The 21,923-nt window shown below is 41.7% G+C and overlaps 1 protein-coding gene across 2 annotated transcripts; it reads left to right on the plus strand.

Moving 5' to 3' along the window:
- The first annotated feature begins 1,677 nt into the window (after nucleotides 1-1,677).
- POPDC3 (popeye domain cAMP effector 3) lies at nucleotides 1,678-21,182 on the plus strand. Of its 2 annotated transcripts, none has more exons than XM_083433593.1 (4): nucleotides 1,678-1,974; nucleotides 14,375-15,135; nucleotides 17,018-17,126; nucleotides 18,600-21,182. In XM_083433593.1, exons 2-4 carry the CDS (start codon nucleotides 14,609-14,611, stop codon nucleotides 18,873-18,875), a joined length of 912 nt encoding a protein of 303 aa, XP_083289719.1. In that variant the 5' UTR covers nucleotides 1,678-1,974; nucleotides 14,375-14,608; the 3' UTR covers nucleotides 18,876-21,182. The 2 variants fall into 2 exon arrangements, with proteins under 2 accessions (XP_083289719.1, XP_083289720.1); XM_083433594.1 differs by lacking the exon at nucleotides 1,678-1,974 and adding an exon at nucleotides 2,045-2,489.
- Nucleotides 21,183-21,923: the final 741 nt, after the last annotated feature.

Here is a 21,923-nt window from a genome sequence, read left to right on the forward strand (position 1 = left end):
CTCCAGGTTTCAGGCTCAGTGTGCCTCTGAATACCCATTATTTGGGAATAATTGTAAGGAAGGGGAATTTCCACCTGTTGTGCATTGCCAAGTGCATTGTGGGAAATAGGATACCGGTACTTCTGTTCTGTTCCAGCAGGGCTCTTCTTATGTTCAGAACATTTACAAGAATCCTCTGAATAGTCAACTTTTGTTGAGGCTTCAGCATGATTTAAAAATGAATTATTGTGGAAATCCTCCCTTTAGAAAGAGCTGATAATACTTCCTTACAAACTGGAGCTTCATTTTAATTCCTGTCTGAAAAGGTTGAAAGGATCTGAAGAAGCCTACAAGTCAAGGACAGGTGCCTGTTTCATACATTGTAGGATTAAAATATCATTACAAAAAAAGGGGGGGTGTAGAAGCTATCTGCCTCTCCACAAGTCTTCCAAGGAAATGTTTAATTTCGGAAGAAAAGAAAATGCCATCAGTTTGAGCAAGTGTGACAGCTGCTGTCGTAAAGCAGATTAGGTGTGCTAGGTTCGTAATCTAAAAGATGTGAGTCAATAACAAGTGGGAACTTGGGGGACTTTGAAGAGACATAAAAGAAATAAAATGAAAATAATCATATGTTTCAAATATAGCATTAAGGAAATGAAAATGAAAAAAATGAACATCTAAATAATAAAAATAGAGTAGGGATGTCAACTTTTTAGCTGTGCTATAACAATATAGTTTCATCAGCTGTTGATTTGTTGCTTTAAATAGTTGTTTGGATTTTATCCTTTGTCAGGATACTTTCAGCAAGCAGCTTAGGAAATCCTTTAATGAACACCTTATTCCAGTCTCCATCTGTAATGGGATTTGAGATACATATATGTATGTGTGTGTGTATAATTGTTAATTGCTTCAGAATAGTGCTTGGACTACTGCAATGTGCTTTACGTGAGGCTACCATTGAAGGTGACCTGGAAACTACAGCTAATCCAGAATGTGGCAGCTAGACTGGTGACTGGGAGCAGCCACAGACACCACATGGCCTAAATTGGCTCCCAGTACATTTCCGAGCACAATTCAAAGTGCTGGTGCTGACCTCTAGGCCTAAACGGCATCGGTCAAGTATACCTGAAGGAGCTTCTCCACCCCTATTGTTCTGCCCAGACACTGAGGTTCCCTCACTGCAAGAAGCCAAGTTACAGGGAACCAGGCAGAGGGCCTTCTCGGTAGTGGCGCCCTCCCTGTGGAACGCCCTCCCACCAGATGTCAAAGAGAAAAATAACTGCCAAACTTTTAGAAGGCAGCCCTGTTTAGGGAAGTTTTTTATCACTTATGTTTTAATGTATTTTTAATCTTTTGTCGGAAGCCACCCAGAGTGGCTGGGGAAACCATTCTGTATAAATAAATTATTATTATTATTATTATTAGAAACCCTTAATAAATAAAATATTGTGGAATTACTGTATTCCAGCTGCATATGTGTGTGGCGGGGGAAAATGTATTACAGAAGGGGAAATGCATTCTGCATATGGTCCTGGGCACTCGTGTCCTTTCTCACTTGTCATCAACCCCACAACAAGCTTCCCGCGTCAGGCAGCCCCCCCCCCGTGAGTCCACACCCGTGGGCTCCGCGGGGGAGGCAGTCCTCCATAGGCAGCTGCTGGGCCTTCTGGCCAATCCCCGTTCCGCGTGCACCGACGGCGCCGTCCCAGTGGCGGCAGAAGAAGCCGCCACATGCCCGGGCAGGGGCCGCCCAAGAAGTCGTCCAGCAGCAGCAGCAGCAGCAGCAGCAGCAGCTGAAGTTGTGTCAGGAAGCCTGCTCGCTGGGGGTCGCTCTTCTCCTCATGCGCCGCCCGCAGCCCTTCTCGTGGCGGTTCCCTCGCTGCCTATTTTAGTCAAAGCCTCGGCTTGCCTCTCTCAGCGGCGGCGGCGGCGGGACGGGGCTGAGGAAGGGAGGGAGGCGCGTCGCCGGCGTTGGCGGGCAAACTTGGTGGCAAGGTAAGGGGACGAGAGAGGGGGGAAAGGACACGCGGAGGGATTTTCCAGACGAGGGAAGGAAAGGCTCTGTGTGTGTGTCTTCGGGGTTCATTGGCGCGGCTGCCGAGGGCGCTTCTCGGGAGAGGCGAGGAGCCTCGCGCGCTGCTTCTCCGGTCCCCTCGGCGGATGGGTTTCGCTTGCCAGCCCAGAGCTGTAATGTGGGAAAGGCTGCCGAGGCGCGAGGCTCCCGGGAAGCCCCACCCTCTGAACTTGGCTCGCCCGAGTTCGCGGGCTGCTCTGGGACCTAGCCCCCTGGAGGGTTTGCGGTCGCCGCCTTGAGCGCCTCAGGCGCCGGCTCCCCTCGAACTCCGGGAGGCGTCGAGCTCCTGCGGGCGGGCGGGCGCATTTTGAGGGCGCCGGCACAGCTGCCCGCTCGGCCTTTTGCCCCGGAGCGGGAAGAGGCACTGATCGGCCCCTTCCGTCTGCCGCGGGGAGATAAGAGAGCGAGGCAGTCCTGGAGCGAAGGGAAAGGAAGTGTAAGCACGGAGGGACGGTTTTGCCCAGCTTGGGGCAGGGGATAGCACGGAGCAGGCGTTACTTTGTATGTCATGCTATTTAAGAATACTGTACAGTGGTATCTCAGGTTAAGTACTTAATTCGTTCCGGAGGTCCGTTCTTAACCTGAAACTCTTCTTAACCTGAAGCACCACTTTAGCTAATGGGGATCTCCTGCTGCTGCCGCGCCTCCGGAGCCCGATTTCTGTTCTCATCCTGAAGCAAAGTTCTTAACCTGAAGCACTATTTCTGGGTTAGCGGAGTGTGTAACCTGAAGCGTATGTAACCTGAAGCGTATGTAACCCGAGGTACCACTGTATTTTGAAGGGGGAACAATTAAGATTCATGGGTGCCACTTCTGAGTTGACCCGGCATCTTAAATGGTCCCAGTCCCTATTGCAGGGTTTAATTTCTAAAATGAGGAGTGCTGGACCACAGGCCTTCCTTGAAATGATAATTTGTGCCTGCTCAACAAGGCTGAAATGGGGAGTTGGACTATCCAGGGTTTTCCAAAATTGGGTCTCCAGCAGTTTTTGGACTACAACTCCCATGCTCCCTAGCTAGCAGCACCAATGGGTCAGGGATGGTGGGAACCGTGGTCCAAAAACTGCTGGCAACCCAAGTTTGGGAAACCCTGGACTAGATGATCTCAGAGATCCCTTCCAAGTCTAGAACTATGGTTCTGTCACACTAATCTGACAATTACAAATTAGCGCATACCAAAAATAGTCTTTGGGCATTCCCAAATCATAACACTAAAATTTATGTGTACCTAGAATCATAGAGTTAGAAGAGACCACAAGGGCCATCGAGTCCAAGATCGAAACTTCAGTCTTTTTGTACACACTTTTATTCACTAAGACGTTTTCTTGCCTCAGTTTAGAGAGGGCTTACTGTGTTAATTTGTTGCAGCAGGAACCACAGCCTTGCAGCACTTTTCAAAACTAACATAAGCTTCAGTGGGCTAGATTCAACAAAGGTCTAGTGCAGTAATACATTTGTTAGTTTTTTTAAGTGCTACAAGACTTTTTGTGGATTTTATTCTTTTCTTGGCCTTCTTTGACAAAGCCAAGGAGGCTCACATTAAAACAAACAGATTGTGTTGTGTTTTTGTTGATAGCCTAGATGGCCTAGATAAGACTCACTTGCATCCATGTGCCTAGCCAGGATTTATGTTAGGCGGGTCAGAACTAAGCCATCTGCAACGTGATTGGTCAATTAGTTAAGTATTTTTATTTATTTACTTGATTTGGATGGCAGCTGTCCCCTGTTCCCCTCCTTGGCTACACTCATGCTTGCAGCCCACTCTGAAGTACCATAAGTCCCACAGAGTCCAATAGGGACTTAGAAGGAAGGGCATGGTCTGAAGGCATATGACATACAATCAGCTGCCTGCAGCAGAGTTCCTCAGTGTGAGATCACCTGGGAAACTCATGCACACACTTGCTTGAGCTCTATGATGGAAGAAAGTCAGAATATAAATGCAGCAAATAAATAATATGAAGCATAGCCATGTTTTCATTTTGTAGGTTGGAAGCTAACCATGAGGTAGAAATACTTACTTAGTTACTGCATTCATATCCCATCCTTTTCTCAGAGGAGCACAAGATAGAATACTCCTTAATCCCCACAGCAGCCCTGTGAGGTAAGTTAGTGACTGACCCAAGATCACCCAGTGAGCTTCATGGCTGAGTAGAGATCTGAACCCTAGTCTCCTGGTGGTCTTCACCACTACACAACAGTGGCTATAATTATTTGCCCCATTGATATAAGAAAGGACTTGGGATTTTCAATTCAACTCTATGTAGATCCGGTTCAGTTTTGTACATGGCGTATTTACAGTGGGGATAGATAATCTGACCATTCAGAATTTTGTTGGGCTTCAACTCCCATCATTGGCCATGCTGGTTGGGGCTGATGGGAGTTAACCACAGATTCACCACTTCCTTCAGCAAGTGGGCACAGGTTTTAACAAGAGACAGAACAGCATTAAATGTTGCAGGGACACTGGAAGCACTTGCCCATTTTCCAGGGTATGCGGAGTCTGGTTGTGGTCTAATGAGAGAAATGTACTCTTACATAAGACCAGAGGCATTCTTTGCATCATGAATGGGTGTTGGCAATGCAAAAGGTTCCTAAGTGTCAGTGAACATGGAAAGCCCTTAGGTAGGTTGCTAGCACATAATAATAATAAATTTAATTTGTATACCAACCTGCATAGAGGGATAAAACAAGTATTTGTTTTTCTCCAAAATGTATGAACAGCTCTGAAGATATGTAACATTGTAAAACTTGGCAGGAAAATGATACATTTGATGCACCAGTGCTTTTTACTTGTTTATTTTTTCACTTGCCACAGTTTGCCTGCTCGTAGGTTAGAAAACAAAACAAAGCACACATTCAATAAGGGAGCCTTTATAATACTGAATTCAGATCCACTTGGTAATGCTGTAAAGATGTCTGTCACTAGAGAAACCTGGGGTGCCAGCATTCTTGCGATAATGTTGATGGGATGGCAGTTGACTTGCGTATGAATTCCGGGAGAGGTGTATGATTTATTTGGTTTAATAGCAGAGGGGAAGCCAGCTCCTTGCAGAGGTTATCTGCAATAGCCCCCCCCAAAAAAACCATAAAGTTTGGGTTATTGCTTTATGATGTGACAGTTGTGCATATAACATCTCCAGTCCAGCTGGATTCTTTTCAGAAAAAAAAAGCTTTATGAATGGGTGTCACTAGCACATCGAGCTGAGAGAGCACAGGGCACGGCAAGTACTTGCCGTTTGGCTCTGCATTTCACTTGCTCCTTCTTGGGAAGCTGGAGCAGCCAAGATTTGAACTCATCACTCCACATTACTATCCATCCTACATTGTATCCTTTCAGTTGTAGGAAATAGGATATGCAAATAGCTACATTTCCTGTGGTACATATATGTGCATTGCAAGCCGTCCCTTAAGCCAAGATCCGGCCCAATCACCTTATAAATCTGGCCCATGGACGGTCCAGGAATCAACGTGTTTTTACATGAGTAGAATGTGTGCTTTTATTTGAAATGCATCTCTGGGTTATTTGTGGGGTATAGGAATTCATTCATTTCCCCCCCTTCAAAATATAGTCCAGCCCCTCACAAGGTCTGAGGGACTGTGGAATGGCCCCCTGCTGGAAAAGTTTGCTGACCCGTGATGTAAGTTATAATACTTCTTAGAACCATGTTGAGTTTCTGCACCAAATTTCACATGTTTATCCAGAAGTAAACCCCACTGAGTGGAACTTACTCTCAGATAATTGTTAAAACCTCAGAAGAAAAATCATGCAGTTCCTCTTGCTATCACATGTTCACAGATTAAATCAGATGTTTGTGTTTCAATTTTTTCTGATTAGGTTTTTTTCTTTTTGGTCAGGTTTAATGCAGCATAGCAAAACTGCAAACAAAAAACATTCAGGCTGCAAACAAAAAACATTATGACTGTCTCATATTATTACAGTGCTCGTTTGCTTCTTTAAAAAGACTTTATCTCACATGGTGAAATCTAGTTATGGTGTTCTCCTTGCAAAAAGACCTTCCCTTCCTCTCCTCCACCGTGTGGCCCCCATATACCTCTGAAACCTGTTCCAGAGGTGGGGGAACCCTCTGAAGCAGATTGAGGCCTGGGGGCTGCAAAGGAAGGGGGAGAAGGCAAGTCCCATCACATCCATTGATGATATTTATTTAAAAATAATATAAGAATGCCTTTACAAAACTGATAAAAGGAAAATCTCAAGTGTCTTTGCATCACATACTTTTCTTTCAAAAAACAACACCCCACTATTCTTCAATAACTCAAAAGTACTTGCTTTAGAATGAATGCAATATTTTCAACGCAAACTGGGTGATTCATCACCACCACCTTTATGGATCTTCTGAGGTCACAACTGTAAGCTTCTGAGATATTTCACTTTGTTAGATCCAAGGCTGTGTGGCAGTTGCTTAAGTTACTTTGTTTGGAAGTATGAAGGCTTTAAGAACAGGGCTCTGGGAGACTAATGGACACTTTTTGGAAATACTTGCTTTTTGGCAAATCTACAAGTTAAGCGTGGGAGTAGAGAGAGCAGACAGGCAGCCAGTCAGGTGGTGCTCATGTGCAAACCATAGAATCGTAGAATTGTCGAGTTGGAAGGGACCCTGAGGATCATCTGGTTCAACCCCCTGCAATGCAGGAATCTCAACAAAAGCATCCATGACAGATGGCCATTCAACCTCTGCTAAAAACATTAAAAACCTCCAAGAAAGGAGAATCCTCTTGTGGGAGTCCATTCCACTTCTAAACAGTTCTTACTGTCAGAATTTTCTTCATTATATTTAGTTGGAATCTCCTTTCTTGTAACTTGAATCCATTGGTTCAGGTCCTAGCCTTTGAAGCAGGAAAAAAACCAAGCTTGCTCCATCCTCCTTGTGACAGCCCTTCAGATATTTGAAGATGGCTATCATATCTCCTCTGAGTTTCCTCTTTACCACGCTAAACATACCAGCTCTCTCAAGGCTTGGTTTACAGACCCTTAACCATCTTGGCCACCTTTCTCTGCATGCCAAAGCACCATCAGTTCACAAAACCAACAACCTACTCTTTCTAATCAGCAACCAAACTCACTGGAAGGTATTCAACATTATCTCTCCCAATGAGGAACCCAATGAAGTTAATAGACATGACTAACTTTTGTTCATTTCTTCACTTCAGTGGGTTTACTCTGAGTAGGACTTAGCTGCATTCAACCTTGAGCAGTCACTGATAGCCACCAAACACAAATGCCATTAAGTAAGCACTTTAAACTAACAGCTGTACAGAAGACTTGAGGAAATACCATTTTGCATATCTAGAGAATGATCGTAAGAGTATCTGACACATTCTACCAAATGATTCTGAAGACGTCCTGATCAGTTTTCAAAAGTGGACTATTTCTGGGGTTCCTACCTCCTGTTTCACAGTATTTTTTAATCTCTTTAAAAACTACCAGCTTTTCTGTGCATTTCACATGAATATTAAACCTATTAGTTATAACTAGCATGTATTTGACAGAACACAGAACACTTTTCTGTTATTTAACTTCTACTTTTCCCTGTTTTGATTAAGGCTGCAGTACTATACAAACTTACCAAAGAGCAACTGACATTGAACTCAATGTATCTTATATCTGAATAGCCATGTGTAGGATTGAACTGTAAAACATTGGGTAATAGCCAACAAACTCATACTCTACAAAGTAAACCCATCACCCAGAAATTAGATTAAGAAAAGCTCCTTGTCTCTAGTTTGGAAACAGAAAAGCTTCCTGAACTTAATTTGTTGGTAAGCAAATTGCCTGGAGGAACATCATGTGGTTATGCAACATACCAGCAAAGTTATACTGTATTGAATTTACAGGGTTCAATCACAGTTCATTAGCACAGCTGACAAGCAGCTTTTAATCTTTTGATGTGTGCCTGCATGTTAAAAAAACTAAACATTACATTTGAGGCATAGAGTAGTTCCTGGCAAGTTGGGGGTTGGTTTTCTTTAAAATGTAATTAAATATATCTTTGCACCTATGCCATTTGAGCCAGTTAAATAAACATGATTACTTATCCCAAAAGGGATTAAATTTTATAAAGGGCTCGATAAAGGTGTAGAAAATACCTTGCCATAATAGAAATGGGGTTTTGTTTGTTTGTTTTTAAAAATAAACCTAGTTATCCAAGTTTCCAAGGAAAGTTCAAATCATGTAATAGGACAAAGTACAGAAACAAGAAGTGGTAGAAAAAACATAAGATTGGGAATAGGAAACAGAGGTTGTGAATAGGAAGCAGGTCTGTATTCTGTTAATGCTATTTATTCTATGATAAATGAAATAATGTGTGTACAATTGAATTAGAAAACACATAATGGAAAAAGGTAATGTGTAAGTGCACTTTCTCATAATTCACTGCCATAATATGCCTATATGAACCTAATGGTGGTATCCAATAGTGTCTGTCCACTGATGGAAGGAGACCAGCAACGGAAATGGTAACAGGGAGGCAATTTTCTGCAATTCCCTATCTCTCCCTGTAGCAAGCAAACAATTCGTGGACAAACTGGATGTGTCTGCTACAATTCTAGAATTACACTATTAAAATAATTTGGAATGGATTGCAATGCTAAAATAAATTGCAAATGTTTAAGGGTTTAGTCCTAAACTTGTATATACCTGGCCCATGAAAAAGATTGCTAGCATGTTGCTATTAATTAATTCATCCTGTAAGTTTAAGAAATGCTGATCCAATATACACAGAACATTTTTCATCTTACTGTTTAATATGAAAATATATTATTGTGACCTTACTACAGATATACAGAAATGGGGTTTTGTTCTAGTAATGTTAATTTGTGCTTGATGTAGAGTATATATGCATGCAACTTGCACTGGTATTCAACATCTATTTAATCTTGTGAATTGCCCTGTGATCTTCGGATGAAGGGCAGTATATAAATTTAATTAATAAATAAGTAATTTGTGCTTGCTAGACTAGAGCAGCATCACAACTTATCAAATATCAGAATATCCGTGTTGAGTTTGAGCAGTACTTTAATAAATCTCATGGAAATCAATCGTGGGGGGTTTTCTGGAGCAAGTACCACGAGATCTGTTCTTCATCTGACTTCACTGTTTGATTTAAGTAAAGGAAAATGGCACAAGAATTATATAACCATATTTTTATTACATTTCAGAAGTCTTTTATTAAAAAAAAAAAACTGTGTCAGGTGGGCAATTAACACTAGGAAAACATCATAGCTGAAATGTTCCATTAAGGTATACAGAAGAACTCCATATATGAAAAGGAACTTGTGTTAAAAGTTGCCATGCTTTCTGGGTTTTTTGAGCTGTGCAGGCAGAAACATTTTTCTGTGTTTATGAAAATACTCCTGGTACAATTAATGTGTTGTTGCGCCAGAAAATTGTAATAATTGGATAAAGATTACGGGAAGAAATGGTTGAAACATTTATGTTCTCTCTTGTTGGACAAAAGTGATTCTAATTCAGTACTGGAGGAGACAGCTGTACAGCTGTAAATTGTTAAACTCTACTGTTAGATGTAAACCATTTAAATTAGATTGCAGCAAATTTCTGAATTGGGATTTGCTTGTACAAGTGATAGTGCAAGCAATTCAGCAGAACACTTCTCTGTCTCTCCCCCCTCCATGCTATCTATTGATTAAAAAACTCTTCAAAGCATACAAGCCCCATCCAGAGAAGTTAATATTTCTTCAATCCTTTTAAAAGTCAGTTGGAACTAGCATGTCTTGTGAATTTCAACCTGGTCTGAGTGCAACTCAGTTTCTCTGGACGAGGTCAGTGCTGTTTACCATCAGCAGTATGTTGATTTCTGTACTGTGCCACATTTGATTTCCCAGAGCATACTCTACTTATGCTGACAGGAGTTGTGTTTAGATTTTTTGTTCTGAATGAAGCAATAATAAATTCTTAGCTTGCAAATTCAACTCCCAAGAACTGGGCTCCCCTTTGTGTACATTATGTCAATTATGCAGTTGGCACATGCCTCAAAATAACAAATAGTCAACACAGACAAGACCACTAAATCAATATTTCTCACAAGCTCTGAATAATTTGGCATTCTCTCTATATATTATGGGCTTCTGTTGATTAACTGCTAGATTATTTTGTACTTTGGGAAACTGCTTAATGTGTCCTGTTTTAATGTGTCTGTTCATGGATTTCATGAGTAACTTGAGAATCTTGGGTATTTCCTCAAAATAATGCAAGAGCATTCAAGGTTTTGCTAATCGGAATATGCATTCCTGGGGATGAAAACATGTTTCATACAGCTGCTTCTCAGAAAAATGAATATAAATATATAAAAACAAAAAATACAGTACAGAGAAAAACTATGGTAAGGTAATTTATATGAAGCTCATCAGTGTTATGATCTGCAGTGATGCCCACCACTAGGGAGGAGTGATGCCACCCCCCAAAGGGAAGGTCAGTAGTTCCTGGTTGCCCGGGCAGGCAGGATGGTAAAGCTTAGCAAAGTCTGTCCCTTGGAGGAAGAAAGAAGGTGTGGTTCAGGACCACAAATAGTGCTCCTGTAGCTGAGGCGAAACATTGAACTTGTTCTGGTGCAGCTAATTGAATTTTATAGTGATACTAGGTAGTCATTAACTAGAGACCCCAGCTCTGTGTGCTGCACCCTGGTGAGTTAAATGGGTGGTGTGTTCTGCAGACATAGGTTCCTTTGAGGTCCTGAGGTACCTGGCTGTGGGGGATCTCTCCTCAGGGCTCTCTTGATCCCCTGAGGAGTCTGTGGATTAGCTATCAGAGTCTGATGGCAGATGTGGCTCATCAGGATCCAAGGGCATGAGGTTGTGCCTGTGGATGCACATGAGAAAGCCTGTGGTGTGGCTCCATCTCCTTCTCAGAGCTGCAGCTACCAGAGGTCTCCACCTCTGAAGGGTCCTGGTCTGCGGCTATGACTCAGCCACTCGCTTGTCTCTCAGTCTAACCAAAATGACAGGATCATTGTGATATTAAAATGAAGGCGCAGAGTGAGAATAATTTGCACCGCCTTCAGCTCCTCGGAAGAAAGGGAGGATATAAATGTAATAAACAAAATAATGGATAAATCACATAGAAGGAAGCACCTAAGCAGGTGTAATGAATGGAAGCTAGACTCTACCTACTTTTGCTTCTGGCCCCTCACCATTGGAATGTGGCCCTTCGAAGGTGGCCCAGAAATGAATGTGATACTCAGGCTGAAAATTTTGCTTCATAATACCTATTGCTGGAAACCACAGGAGGGGAGAGTGTTATTGTGCTCAAGTCCTGTTTGAGGGCTACCACAGTGAGAACAAGATGCTGCAGGCTCTTACATTCCTAAAAAAATGTCCCCTGCTCCTGATCTAGTTTGGCCTTCAAAATGCTGCTAAGTTTTAACCATTCTAAACTTTTGTCTAATGTACATTGGATTAAGAGCTTCAGGCAACACTTGTGCAGTGTTTTTCCACTTTGAATTCTGCTAGTGGTTTAGGTTCCCACCTTAACTATCATTCTTTGATTAGTACTTGGCTGTTTTGTGATTGGACCTCTGAGATGAATACACTGAATCTGCAAAAACTGTAATAAGGAGCCTGTAAAGTATGATGAAGGGTGCAATTAAAACAGACTGTTCTGTAGTCATTAACCATTTATATTGCTCTTAAAAGCTCCTCTAAGGTTTGGTCCAGTTGCTTAAAATACCTTGGTGGTCAAAAGGGCTATTTGCTGATGCAGTAAGGACAGGTTTAGGTCATCCACCTTGAAATGCACGAAATGGTGGTGGTGGGGATCTGATCTCATAAGATTCTATTTTCATTAAACTGAGACTCGGTGATTTAGAGGCTGGGACTTCCATCAGCCACAGCCAGCATGGTCAACATCTGGAGTATCTCAGGTTATCCACCCCTCTTCTAAAAGATGGCTAGGTACACTTCAGGTATCCTTTGTAACATATATTGACTGGTCCGAACAATTCTTGATCTCTTGAATTGTTGTATACTTCCTGTGGTGTTTCCCTTTCCATAATTATTTTGTGCATTGTCTTTTGAAGCAGTTTATATTTTACTCCACATTATCAAGATGCCTCCGTGCCTTTATGCTTCTGCTCTACATCCAAACTATTTGCAACACAAGCTGAAGCAGAACTGAGCTCTTTGTTACACAGAGACTCTGCTTGTGTGAGCATAAGCCTAGCAACAGCTTGTTCAGATCGTGCTATGAATGGTCTCTTGAGAAGCCCATAAAAGAATTAAAACATATCACCTGAGAAATGTGATATTGATAATTTTCCATGCCCTGCTTCAGCTTCTGTTTGCATTCACCACAGCAATGGCACTTCTGAAGTGCTGAATCCTCTCAGCATTCAGAGAGCAAAGTGATTGAGTGGCTGAGGAAAAATAAGCTCCATTGATTCCCCATGGAAGATAATGATTGGATGATTGGTTTCTTTAACACAGAAAAGCACTGACATTTAAAACTGCTCTATTTTCGGGGGGTTTTGATGGTAATTATTTCAAAGGCAAATTGTAATTTTTGCTTTCCTGCTGTGCCTGCAGCTTGATGTCATTTTGCATAGGTGAATTTTACTCTTAGAACTGAGTCAAAGCCAGTGGGGCTTTACACTTTCAACAGAACAAGAAGAAAAACCTCAGACATTCAGCAGCTGCTTCTGAAAACTATATTTTAAAAGTATAAGAAGACTGTTGAGGTGCATGTAAATTTACAACACTGTTTATATTAAAATTTAATTCATTTACTATACCATCCTGATGTTCTTCCAAAGCAGGCAGAGAGTCTTAGATATTGTTTTCAACTACCATCCTGGCAGACAATAGGGCCAGAAACCTGCTCGACTTCAACAGCTGACTTGTTTTCATAGAACCATAGAATTGTAGAGTTGGAAGGGACCACAAGGGCCATCAGGTCCAACCCCCCTGGGTTTCACCCAATGTGCTTTGCATGCCTTCAGACTATTGGAGAGGGGCTCCCTTCGGAAAACTCCACTCACTTTTTTCACATGCCCTGTATATTAGAACTGCCTTTATTTATTGGGTTGGATCCAGTCCTTGCTTCTGCTGATAGAGCAGGGTGGGGCAGAGGGAAGGCAACTTTTGCAATTCTCCCCCTCCTTAAAAAACAAAAAAGGTCATTGGTGACTGCAGGGGGAGGTGGATATCTGCAAAAGTCACATCTACTCTTATTTGCTTATTCGCTTATTCACTTCCATGGGCAGAAAGAGCCCCTTGGTCCAAGGAAGATAAAGTCTGGATTCAAGCCATTGTGCTTCTTTTTAATATTTACTTAACCACCTCATTGCAGGTGGCACTGTGGGTTAAACCACAGAGCATAGGACTTGCCAATCAGAAGGTCGGCGGTTTGAATCCCCATGACGGGGTGAGCTCCTGTTGCTCGGTCCCTGCTCCTGCCCACCTAGCAGTTCGAAAGCACGTCAAAGTGCAAGTAGATAAATAGGTACCACTCCGGCAGGAAGGTAAACGGCATTTCCGTGTGCTGCTCTGGTTTGCCAGAAGCGGCTTAGTCATGCTGGCCACATGACCCAGAAGCTGTATGCCGGCTCCCTCAGCCAATAAAGCGAGATGAGCGCTGCAACCCCAGAGTCGGTCACGACTGAACCTAATGGTCAGGGGTCCCTTTACCTTTACCTTTTAACCACCTCAGGCTGGGACAAATAAGAACAATTAAAGAATAGTATTGAAGGTTGTGTACAACACTGGGACCAAGTTATTGTTGTTACCATTAACTTAAGGATGACCTGTAAATGTTGCCCACTTTGGCAGTTTTTAGCTTGCTTTAAAAAATAAATAAATAAAATACTGCTACTTATGTTGTCATATAAGAGAGAACCAGAGTGGAGCAGTGTTAGAATGTCATACCAGGACCTGAAAGACCAGGGTTCAGATCCCTACACATCCATGAAGATTGCTGGGTGACCCTGGGCTAGTCACTGCTTCCCAGCTTAACCTACCCCACAGGGTGATTGTAGGGATTAAATAAGAAGGGGGAGAACCATGTTTGCCACCTTCAGTCAGCTTCCTATACTTTGGATTCTTCTGTTACTTGGGAACAAGCCTCATTGAACTTGCTGATCCTTTCTTCTCTGAGTAATCATGCACAGGATTCAACAGTGAAAATACTATACAAATGAATAATAATATTGTATTGAATAAAGGCCTGTACTGAGCCTTGGAAATACATAGTTTGAGCTAAGCAAACTTTTTTTGTGGCTTAATATAAAAACAGTTGTATAAATGCTCCTTTCTATGTTTATACTTTCCCTTCCTCTTTATTCTTTCTCTTGGACAGATCAGTCACATCATGAACCAAGCACACATGGAAGTCTCAGGACACAACTTGGAACAGTATGGATGTCTAAGAAGACTGTTTCCCTAGCTGAGTAACTTTGCATCTCTTTAAGCTATAAAATGCATGGACATTATGGTGACCAGCTAACGAAGGCAAAGTTGGAGAAATAATGGGCTGTTATTCTGCCAGAACCTTATTTTTTTAACAGAGTTTTTGAAATCGCAGAGACAGACGATGACATTCAATACTGATCAATTGGATGTTCCAGCCATGGAAGACAACTCAAGTTTTTGGGACAGTTTGATATATGCACACCCAATCTGTGTCAACTGGAAGTCGGAAGCAGAAGGATCAATCTATCATTTGGCCAGCATCTTGTTCGTTGTTGGCTACATGGGTGGAAGTGGCATTTTTGGCTTGCTCTACGTCTTCTTTTTGCTTGGACTAGGTTTTCTCTGCTCGTCTGTCTGGTCATGGCTGGATGTCTGTGCAGCTGACATTTTCTCTTGGAATTTTATACTGTTTGTGATATGCTTTGTACAGTTCATTTATGTGGCCTACCAAGTCCGTAGTGTTGCCTTTGACAAAGAATTCCAGGAGCTTTACCTTGCTATGTTCCGGCCCCTGGGGATTTCAATGACAATTTTTAGAAAGATCATCCTGTGCTGTGATGAAGAAGTAGTTACACTGGAAAAGGAGCACTGTTATGCCATGCAAGGCAAAACACCAATTGATAAGCTCTCCTTGCTTCTGTCAGGAAGGTTTGTATTATTCTTACACCCTGCTTGTAAATTTAGAAACAGAACAATAATCAAGAATGCTGTATTTTGTTTTTCTTTTGTTCCTGTTTAAACTGAATGCAGTAGGCTCAGCATTTCTGACACTTTAAACTTGAGTGCAAAAACATTTCTACTACCAAAGATGCCACAGCTTAAGGAGGGGGAGAAGGGTGTGTTTTAATTATCACTTGTAGTCTACAAATCTATGCAAGTGCCAAAAAACATTAACTCTGCAGCTTCTGGTAAGACTTAGCTTCCCTGGAAGAATAGCTTTCATAATTATTCTTTATTTCTTCTATAAAAAGCACCTATATAAATAAAAAATGTAAAGAGAAATGACTGCTTGGAAGTGTGAATTGGGTTTTAGAAAATAGGATTACCAGGCAGTGTGTGTTTCTCTTTCCCCTCTTCATAGCAGATTCCCTTTTTACATTGCTCTGCCTCCCTCCTTGCCCTCAGCCATGCTTTCTGCTATGTAATGTAAAGTCTAAAAATTAACTTGGATATTTCTGAACACTAAATTCAGTAACCTTGTTCACCACTAAGTATTCTCTAAAACCATTCTGCTTTATGAGTGTGCAAGGTAATGGAGGAGAGCCCTGCTGCCTATGTGACCAGTTTCATCTCTTTGAAGATCTGGGAATTGAGACATCTTTTAAAAAAAATATTACGGTAATCCTTAAATTGGTGTGTGAGTTGTGCCTAATGTGCCACCAATCTAGGGGAAGCTCCATCTGTCACATTGTAGATAGAAAATATGGCACATTTTCTGGTCCCTGTGTGTCAGCAGGAATCTGCTGCCTGTACGTGGTAGCCCTTCTGAAACTGGCAAATGCCAATCAAGGCCACCATTTTGTTTCCAGCAGTGGTCAGCCAAGTACCTTTGGAAATTCATAAGCAGTGCTTGAAGGCAAGTCCTCTCCTGTTTGCTCATAGGCATTCTGACTCTGAATACTGGTTTCATTTATATGTTGGCCAATAGCAATGGATTGACCTACCTTCCATAATGTTGAATAATCCTTTTAAAAAAGGTTTTCTAAGCAAGCATGGTGCCACCACATCTTGATGGTAACAACATCTATCAGTTAACACCCAATGCATGAAATATATGTCCCCTCCTTGCTGCCTCCATATATAGTCGGTATCCATGCTCAGATACATATTTGGATGTGCATTCGGTTCCTGATCCAGTAACTGATCTGTGAACACATCTCTTAGTTGGATCAGAGTGCGAAAACACATAATGGTTCACTTTCGTGCAGTTTTGGAAAACTTCACCAAAGGAAGGAGGATCTCAGTTATAAAATGATAAATGATAAAATGATAAAAAGGCTGGGTTAGTCCTGAAGACACATTATTCCACAATGCAGCTCCCTTATCCCTTTGGCGCTGTAGCTTATGAGTCAGGCTTATCTTTTGGGATGGATGACTCTGTTTTATACATTTTTGTGTTCTGAAAAACTCAGTGCAAAGGAGATTCAAGAACTCTTTAAGAAGACATGAATTGGAATTATTTTTTGTTCCTTGCATGTGCAAATGGTATTATTAATGTATTGTCACTTGCTGCTTATAACATTTGAAAGATGAACATTTTATGTATGAAATTTATTATGCAACTTCCCAACATAATTTGGCATAAAAATGGAAAACTTTGAACTGTGTGAGATAACGTTTAATATCTGCTCTCTTTGATATCCTGCAGTATGTCTAGTATGCACCCAAAATGAAAATGAAGCTCTTTTGATTGTTATGAAATCTGTGGAAACTAAATTTTATCCATACCCAGCCGTTGCTTTTTTAAAAGAACTAATCTAATTCCTTTTCTCTGTGCTAACAATATTAACACGTTGCTCTGTTTTGTTAGGATCAGAGTGACAGTGGATGGGGAATTTCTGCATTATATTTTCCCCCTCCAGTTTCTGGATTCGCCTGAATGGGATTCACTAAGACCTACAGAAGAAGGCATTTTTCAGGTAGGGGGATTTTGCAGATATGATGGATAATCTAACACCCTCTCTTTCACAGAATCCAAGATGCAAAGACTCCAGCAACTGCTCAGCCAAAATTAAAGCTTGCTTGGGGACAAAGGTCCTTTCTAACGATATAGAGCATTCAAACTGGAGTAAACATTTGAGGATGCTATGGATTTAGATCTTTTTTATTTCCTTCTTCCATCCAGCAGCAGTGAAATCACAGGTGCTTACAGGCAGAAACACTCAACATGAGAATTTGTGTAAATACTCGTATCTGGGATAGCTTGCAATGCCAGCCAGTGAGGTTTCCCTGATACTGAAGCTCTCTCTGCAGAGGTGCTACAAATTCAAAGAGCCAAGCATTCTGTTACTAACATCTGCACACACGTAATGCAGAAAATAGGGTTGAGTAATAAGTGATTGATTATATTTCATAGTGAGGCCTTTAAAAAAATAATGATGGAAGTAAAAAGATTTCCAGATCCAGAGAGAACATTTTGAAAGCTTTCCTCTTGCTCCTCATTCCACCTTATAAACCCATTTCTTAAGCTGATATAAATGGAAACAGATCTATTGATTTGCCATTTGTACAGAACACATGCTCCTCCTCCTGTCTGCACATGCATAGCATTCTTTAAACCAATGGTTTTCAACCTGCTGTGCCTTGGATGATGGTCAGGGTGCTGCAGGCAACACTGTCCCTGTTTATTTCCCTCCCTCCTCTGATGCCCTCTTGCATCTCTGCCTCCCAGAGACTTGCACAGCTGTTTGTTGCAGCAGTCCTGGCTACAAGCTCCCCAGGTGAATGGTGCCTCTGGGGCTGGCCAGGAGGTGCTTTCCGGGCCCCTGTGGGGCGGTGGGAGGAGGCACCTCTCTTTGGGGTGGGGGTGGGGCAGCTCAGGGACCAGGGCTGATGGCAGCGGCTGCCCGGAGAACTCCCAAGGAAAGGGAGAGGAGGCTGAGGGAACACTTCACAAGGGAGGGGGTTCATAAAAGGGTGAGAGGCGGCTAGCTCTGCAAGCAAGGGGTGACTTAACTGGATTCCTGAGCCCCACAGGGGTGCCACAGAAAGAATTTAGTTGGTCAAGGGAGCAGTGGACTCAAAAGGTTGAAAACCTCTGTTTTAAACTGTAATAATGGATTCTCCCCGGAGTATAAAAGGTTACAGAGTAGGGTGGAGAGTGTATGCCCTCAATTGGTCTCTCAAAAGATGTCCCCACTTGCTGCCCCCATATATAGTATCCATGCTCAGATACATATTTGGATGTACATTCAATTCCTGATCCAATAACTGATCTGGGAACACATCTCTTCGTTGCATCAGAATGAGGAAACACATAATGGTCCACTTTCCTTCACCAAAGGAAGGTGGATCTCAGTTATAAAGACATCAGTGCACGGATATAATTTTAACTTTCTGTGTTCTCGCTCTCTCTCCCCCCTTCCCTCTCCCTCTCCCAATGTTTCTTTAAGGTAACCCTCACAGCAGAAACAGACTGTCGATATGTGGCCTGGAGGAGAAAAAAAATGTATTTACTCTTTGCTAAACACCGATTCATCTCACGGATATTTTCGATTCTAATTGGGAATGATATTGCCGATAAGCTCTATGCTCTGAATGACAGAGTGAACCTGGGGAAAGGATTCCGATGTGACATCCGCTTACCAAACTTCTATCATGTGTCCATTCCAGAGGCACCCAAAATGCAACCTGTAAACCAGATTCAGCACAGTTCAAGACAACATTAACTAATATTGTAAAATGTGACTGTGTTTCAGCATGATGCATTTTGCGTTCATTGCACCTGAAATGAACTGTGGCAGTTTCATAAAAAAAACAAATGGAAGATTCTCATTAAGGCAACTTTAAAATAAAAGCGATTTTTTTCCAGAGGCAAGGAAGAGAAAAAACTCTCTCAGCTCCTTTCACCGTGTCTAAGCTAGCAGGATGCCATCTTGACTGATCGTGCGTTATGATTAGTTTCTGTTTACTCCTTCTGCTCATCTTACTATGTTGCGGGGGATGGGGGCGCAGATATAAATTATTATGAGATAAAGCTTTGTTGTAATTGTGGTGCCTTGGATATTGTGGTCTCAAAAATGACATTTGCACAGAGCTCTTCATGTTTATTGAGGCCTCCTTGACATCATGAATTATGCAAGCAGTTTTATCTTAGAGAACAGCAACATGCAGACCATCTCTAAAAAGTAATCTTGACTCACTTGTTACTTGGTAATTACAATGCATAAATTTGGTCTCATTGTGCAGTGCCTTTCAGAAGATGACACATGAAACAGGAAACTGCACAGCCTGTAAAACCTGAAAGAAGGCTAACAATAATTTCTTTCTTGTATACATTCATGAAGTGATGACTTGAGATTTCTCTCAGGGTATTGCAGAGAGGCTATACATGAAAACAAAAGGCACTAATGTAATTACTTTGAGTACAAAGCATGTGCCAGTCACTTTAATTGCTGCAACATATGTAGCAGGGAAAGAATATTCAGGTATTTTAATTGAAAGTAGAGCAGCAGGTACCCTAGCTGTGGAGAGAGAGAGCAGTTTTCTAAGAATGGTAGTAGCATGATAAATGCAACATTCCCCATGGTATATACATTCATTTCTGCTGACCCACTATTGCCTCTAGACAAATAGGTTTTGCAGGTTTTTAAGCACTGCAAAAACCTGCTGAACCTGTGAACTGAAATAGCAACATTGCTTTGTGGGCAATTACTACCATGCTACAACAAGCTCTTAGAGAGAGAAAAATACCATCAGCTTCCATGTCTATAAAGAAGATACAAAAGCAAGCCATCAGATCATACAGTAGACTTGTGAATGTTCATATAAAACATGTGATGCAGGGATATATGGTTTAAATTATAACTCCTCATCCCTGCAACAGCTTTGTTATTTCCATTTGACTATCAGATTGTGATTTTTCCCCAAGGTTTGAATCCAGATCCAAGCACTGTTAATGTCATTATCATATGGTACATTATAAATACTGAATGTTACCATATCAAGGTTAACTACCCCAGTTCCATGGTTATGTCATCAGGTGTGGCTACTTTGGTTAAATGGTGATAGTAAGATGGCTTGAATGCCTGTTGCCCATAAGTAACGCTTTATACATCAGAGTGTTGAATGAAACAGCAAAACACTTCTGCTTGTATGCCAGAAGAGAGTCCTGCTCACCTATCTTTATGCAAGAAATCAGTGGCCTAATATGGATAGTTATACCAACATGGCAAGTGAGATTTCTGATACAGCTGGTGGTGGTGGTTTTAGTGCCTACTAATGGAAAAATTTGGTGGAGTTGGGCATACTTTTCAAGGGACAGAAGGTGCACTTAACTAACTAAGCCCAAATGGAAAGGGATATGATGAGCTCTTTTGAGTGCACCTAGAAGATTTGGGAGTCTAGTGGAATGTTTTACTTTGAACAGCATGCCTTCTTCCCATGCAATTTTAATTGTTTATGAAATGGTCCTCAGTTCCAAAACTTGGTGGTTGGCATGGGGCATGGGGCTACTGCTTGAGAAACTGAAGTCCCAAGCCCTTTTTGTCATGCCAAACTAGTTTGCTGCTTGTTCATTAGAACCTGGTTTACATTTATTTTTTTATAAAGATGCCAGATTTTATTTTTACCATTTTATATAAAAGATCAAGGAGGAAGACAACTCCACAATATTTTATACTATAAACTTTATAGTAATGAAAAGAGAAACAATCGCATAAACATTAAGTATGTGTAAAATGACTTGATCTTATTAATGTTATTGAGCTGGATGATCTATTGCGTATGTTACTGCTCAGTTCATCCTGTAGTTACTTTTCTTTTAAGGAGGAAAAGGTGTAAAGGCTTTTCTACTTACATGTCTGATACACCAAAAAGAATGACTAGTTTTTATGGAGCAATATTGAAGAGTCTATAATGAGAAATGCCATAATTTCTTTAACCCTCTCAGAAAGCTGGAGACTGTTTGATGAAGATCTGCCCCTATAAACATTTTGAGCCAAGACTCTTTGGAAATGAAACAACTGCACCATCCTGGATCTGCCTGGCACCTGGCTGTTATATGCAGTTTAAATTGTTTAGTTCATTCATGATTATTGGTTGTATCCAGTGGCGTAGCGTGGGTTGTCAGCACCCGGGGCAAGGCAAGTAATTTGTGTCCCCTAACCCGTGGATTTTAGCACTCAGGCAGAGAGCTGTGAGTGCGAGCGCACCCCCCCCCCAGATGTTGCGCCCAGTGCGGCCGGCCCCCCCTGCACCCCCCACGCTACGCCACTGGTTGTATCCAGTGTTAATCCCACTGAGAGATTGGTTGTATCCAGTGTTATTCCCACTAAGAGTCTACCCATTGAAATTAGTGTACATGGCTGACTTAGGTTCATTAATTTCAGTGCATCTACTATGACTATATCTTAGTAGGATACAACACTCTTTTTACATTCCAGCCTGTACCTTCAAGCCATATTTTTGAAAGCACTGCTGTGCCAGATCTGGATTGTCTTATTTTGTCCACACTCTTGCTTCTTGTTAGGAATTGAATTTTCTAGACTTATTAATTCAAATCAAACCCAATATACTGGACTAGGAGTAATCCAAATGGAATCACTTCCAGTAGTATAATATACATGGTGAGATCCAGATCCAGATTTACATGGTGAGATCCATGTAATATACATGGTGAGAGCCAGATTTGTACTCAGCACAATCCCACTTGTGCCAGAGGAAGGAGATAGAATAGTTATTTTATGGGAGAGTTGAAGTGTTGAGGATGGTACCTC

The sequence above is a fragment of the Podarcis tiliguerta genome (assembly GCF_965153285.1).
Source record: "Podarcis tiliguerta genome assembly, chromosome: 3".
Classification (NCBI taxonomy): Eukaryota; Metazoa; Chordata; class Lepidosauria; order Squamata; family Lacertidae; genus Podarcis; species Podarcis tiliguerta.

Excerpts from the sequence above, each read along its gene's own strand:
- POPDC3 (XM_083433593.1), top strand. The coding sequence starts at position 14,609 with ATGACATTCAATACTGATCAATTGGATGTTCCAGCCATGGAAGACAAC. Across the intron at positions 15,136-17,017 it reads TCCTTGCTTCTGTCAGGAAG|GATCAGAGTGACAGTGGATG; the intron begins GTTTGTATTATT and ends CTGTTTTGTTAG. Across the intron at positions 17,127-18,599 it reads CAGAAGAAGGCATTTTTCAG|GTAACCCTCACAGCAGAAAC; the intron begins GTAGGGGGATTT and ends TGTTTCTTTAAG.